Below are 4,995 nucleotides of genomic sequence, written 5' to 3'. Positions count from 1 at the left end.
CTGCTGAAAGATATACTTCAGACTTTTATGGTCGGTATAAATCTCACAAGTTTCGCCGTATAGATAATACCTCCAAATTTTAGAGCAAATACCACTGCAGCCATCTCCAAATTATGTGTAGGATAGTTTTTCTCGTGCTTTTTCAATTGTCTCAAAGCATAAGCTATAACACTTCCATTTTACATGAGAACACATCCTAATCCCACCCTCGAGGCATCACAGAATACTGTAAATCCTCCAGAACCTGATGGTAAGGCTAATATTAGTGCAATTATCAGACACGTTTTGAGTTTCTGAAAGCTTTGCTCACATTCCTCTATCCACTGAAACTTTGCATTTTTCTATGTTAGCTTGGTCAGTGGCGCTGCTATTCTGGAGAAATCCTGCACAAAACGCCTGTAATAGCCTGCTAAGCCTAAAAAGCTGCGAATCTCTGTAGGAGAAGTAGGTCTGGGCCATTTCTGTACAGCTTCGATCTTCTTAGGATCTACCATAATTTCATCTTTGGATACAACATGTCCCAGAAATGATACTGAGTGTAGCCAGAATTCACACTTCAAGAACTTAGCCTAAAGCCGATGTTCTTGCAATGTCTGCAACACAGCCCTGAGATGATTCTCGTGTTCTTCTTGGCTATGAGAATATATTAGGATATCATCAATAAATACTATTACAAATCTATCTAGAAACGGCTTGAACACCCTATTCATTAAATCCATGAATGCAGCTGGAGCATTTGTCAGTCCTAAAGGCATCACAAGGAACTCATAGTGTCCGTATCGAGTTATGAAAGCAGTCTTAGAAATATCTTCATCTTTGATTCTAAGTTGATGATAACCAGAATGAAGGTCAATCTTTGAAAAGTGGGCAGCTCCTTGTAACTGATCAAACATGTCATCTATACGAGGCAAAGGATATTTATTGCGTATTGTTATCTTGTTCAACTGCCTGTAGTCAATGCACAGTCCCAAGGATCCGTCTATCTTCTTTATGAATAGTACTGGTGCACCCCATGGTGATGCACTAGGTCTAATAAAACCCTTATCTAACAAATCTTGTAACTGTTGCTTTAGCTCCCTCAACTCTGCTGGTGCCATTCGATATGGGGGTATCGATATGGGTTGTGTGTTAGGTAGCAAATCAATACCAAAGTCTATTTCTCGTATTGGAGGCAATCCTGGTAAATCCTCAGGAAATACATCAGAAAATTCTCTCATTACTGGTACATTCTCTATACTAACTATTTCCTTTCTTGTATCATTTACAATAGCTAAGAGACCTAAGCAACCTTTCTTCAGAAGCCGTTGAGCCTTCATAAAAGATATAATTTTGTAAGTCTCTAGAACCTGACTCCCTCTTAGAATAAAACTGGGTTTATTTGGTATATCAAACTTAACTATCTTTGCATGACAATCGACTATAGCATAGCAAGAAGATAACCAATCCATTCCCATCAGTACATCAAATTCAATCATATCAAGTACAATAAGGTCAGCTAGAGTATCTCTACCCTCAACCCGAATTTGACAAGCACGATACACGCATTCAACTAACAAAGACTCTCCAACATGAGTAGCAACTAGAAAAGGATCATTCAATAGCTCGGGTTGTCTACTAAATCTCAAAGCAAAGTATGAGGACACAAAGGAGTGAGTACAGCCTGGATCAATCAACGCAAGTGCATCAAATGAACAGACAGAAAGAATACCTGTAACCACTGCATTCGAGGCCTGAGCATCCTGTCTAGTAAATGCAAAAACTCTCGCCTGACCTCTACCAGCATTGCCTTATCCTTGATTCATAGTAGCACGGTCTCCAGCACCTCGACATCTATTTCTTGTACCTGTAGCACCTGAAGTATTACGAGTAGTCTGAGTCGGTGCAGCTGACTGAATAGAAGCCTGGTTGAAATTTCTCGGAGGCTGAGGGCAATCCCTCAAGTGATGTCCCAACTGGCCACACCGAAAGCACTCTCCAGTTAGAACACGACATTGGCCCAAATGTGATCTACCACAAGTCTGGCAGACTGGAGTAGTGGCATATATCTGCCCAGAATTACGATGTCCAGAAGATGATGGTCCTCTATTACCTTGTCTGTAATGTGGTCTGTATGTGGATTGTGAAGACATGTGTGTCCCTGTCTGAGAACCCTGTTGTTGTTGTTGTTGTCCCTGATTTCCTGCTCTTCTATTTCACTAAAACCACCACTAAAAGCCCCTCATATCTTGGCCTTCTTACGTAAATCACTAGCTGCACGCTCCTCATGTCCCTTGTTTTCAATCTTTCTAGCAAGGTCGACTACATCATAGTAGGATAAAGTCTTCATCCGTGGGGCTACTGCAGTGTATAGACGACCAACCAATCCATCAACAAACCTCTGAACTCGAGCTTTTTCGTTAGGCACTAAGTGAGGAGCATATATAGCCAGCTTACAGAACTTAGTGTTATATGTTGACACATCTATATCTGGAGTCTGAACCAATCTCTCAAAGTCTCTAGCATATTGTTGCATCAGACTGTCTGGAAGAAAATGATTCTTGAACAACTTAGTGAACTCGTCCCATGTCAGCGGTGGTGCTCCTGCTGGCCTTCCTAGCAATACCGTTTCATAGCATGTGTTGGCCGTATCCTCTAGTTTGTATGCTGCGAGCTCCACGACTCTCTCACTAGAACATCCAAAAGCACGTAATGCCTTGAGTGTCCCATCCAAGAAACCTTGAGGATCTGCTGAGTTATCGGAACCTGTGAATTTTGGTGATTTCAATTTTAGGAACTCATGTAGGGATACTTCCTTATTCCCAAAAGGCTGAGTCTGTGTAGGTGCTTGTGTCTATAAAATAGCCTGAGGAGCTGAACTTCCGCCCTGAGTAGGCACCAATACCTCTAACACATTCAATAACTTTGCCACTGCATCTGCAGGTAAGGCGATAGTAGGTAAAACAGTTGGCATTGGTGGTGGAGCGTTCTGAACTCCTTGCTCTTGCACTTGATCTGGCATAACAACTTGGGTTTGATCCATGTTCCCAACTTGAGTTTGAGGAGCAGTCTGTCTTCTAGTTTGACGAACCCCAACTTGACTGCCACCTCGGGTAGCACCACGTCCAGCAGATGAGGGTGTGCGTGTCCTAGCCATCTGCGAAAGAAATATTCCAAAGTCAATCTCAAGTTATCTCAACGCACGATCAAAGAATGAAAGAAGGGAAATCATTCCTAAATGTTCAGTAGCCTCAAGGTCATAAGTATGGGCGCCTACATACCCATGAACAAGACTCTACTAAACATTGCTCCATGACTCGGGACTTAAAGCCTAAACTCTGATACCAACTTTGTCACGACCCAATTTAGGATCGTGACCGGCGCTTAGGAGCAAGTGCTCCCAAGTAAGCTTTATCGGTATTTTACAGAAAATCGGACAGAGTTTTCCCTGTTTTTGGACTATCCCAAAAAATTTCCTGTCTCAAATCAAAAACCAAACATCCTAATAGCAATTCAACCAATAGACAACTTATCAATTAACCAAAATAGTCTTCACCATTACTAGTCAACCTACTAACAACCAGAAATACTAATTTATCTCCGACTTTGATAATAAAGAACGATACTCGACATAAGACTAATAGCAAAATAATACTCATGACACTAAAGAATAACTATGGAGCGACTCTAAGAATTCAAAGAAAAGACCATAACAATTGATAAAAAAATCTCCGCCCACGCAAACAAGTGCGAGGTTCACCAAGAATTCTCAACCTGTGCGCTCTAATTAACGAAATCCACGCCTGCGTCAACTGCTGTCTCTGTAAAAAAAAATTAGCGGGGAATGAGTCGCTAGTTCAGTGAGTAATAACACTTAACCACAACCATTTTTATTTGGGGACAAGTCAGAAAACATGCTAGTATCTCAAACAGATAACATCAAAATGCCCTTTCAGAAACCATAAATAATTTTCAGTCTCATCATATTTTTCTTGTAGTATAATACAATTAACAGTTCAGTAATAAGCTCGGTAACCACTGTATAATATCAATATTCACATTTGGGAGGTTTCAATGAACGGATCAGGTAATCGGTATAACCGTGGACTTCTTTGCAAGCAGTCATATATAACGGTAGTCCCTACTCGAGGAAAATCGGTAACGGTATGCTAGTTCTACCTTCCCACTAGCGAGGGCTATAACGGTAATCGGTAATTACAAGGTGCACCAAGTCTAGCGAACCCGCCATTAGCTACGGGATCCTTCAATGTCTACTCCCATTTATACTTGTCTCTGTAATCCGTATATACTCGTAGAAAATAATTTAAAACAATATAGAGCATTTCGAATTTTATCAAATCATGTAATTTTATTTCAGTAACGGTAAATCTCATCTCAAGTAACAGTAAAACGTATTCAGTAACAATGAGAATATTCAGAATAACTGTAATCGTCTAAAATAAATATAGTAATATCATATCGAGTAAAGGACTTGTCCCACATGCAGATTCAAATAAGTCGGTATCATGCTCATATTAAATCATATGTAAATCATGGTAGTTGTAGAAATACAAATTAAGGTAAGGTTACTACTCACAGTACTCGTGCCGAAATACCAACTGCTTCACCTCAAGCAACTTGTACAAATTCCTCCAATCAATCTCTTGAGTCGAAGGAGAGCTTTAATACTTTCAATTTCAACTCCAAATTCTTCCTTTGACCAAAGCTTTCTTCTTCTTCTCTTTCTCCTTTTTCTTTTTTCTGCTCGTTTTCCCTTCTTTTTTTTTTTGCCGTTTTGATGCTTTCTGCTTCGTTTTTCCTTATAAGGGTGTTGTTAACCCTTTTCAATTCTTTGTTGGCAGCTTATGTAATGGGCCTTTTCGGCCCTTTTTGCTTTTTTCTTATTTTTTTGTTATTTTGTTTTATTAATTTGCTTCCTCTTTTTATTATTATTATTTTGCTAATGATCAATACACCCTTATTAAATATAGGGTATCACACTAAGATTTTTTCCCACAT

General features: G+C 39.8%; 1 protein-coding gene across 1 annotated transcript; it reads right to left on the bottom strand.

The window, feature by feature from the left end:
• Positions 1-569: 569 nt before the first annotated feature.
• Positions 570-2,129, bottom strand: LOC104226085 (uncharacterized). The gene is made up of 3 exons (XM_070155456.1): positions 1,844-2,129; positions 892-1,660; positions 570-822 (listed from the first exon to the last, which is right to left on the bottom strand). Exons 1-3 carry the CDS (start codon positions 2,127-2,129, stop codon positions 570-572), a joined length of 1,308 nt encoding a protein of 435 aa, XP_070011557.1.
• Positions 2,130-4,995: the final 2,866 nt, after the last annotated feature.

This window comes from Nicotiana sylvestris, chromosome 1 (genome assembly GCF_000393655.2).
Source record: "Nicotiana sylvestris chromosome 1, ASM39365v2, whole genome shotgun sequence".
Classification (NCBI taxonomy): Eukaryota; Viridiplantae; Streptophyta; class Magnoliopsida; order Solanales; family Solanaceae; genus Nicotiana; species Nicotiana sylvestris.
This window is presented reverse-complemented; position numbering and strand designations above follow the sequence as displayed.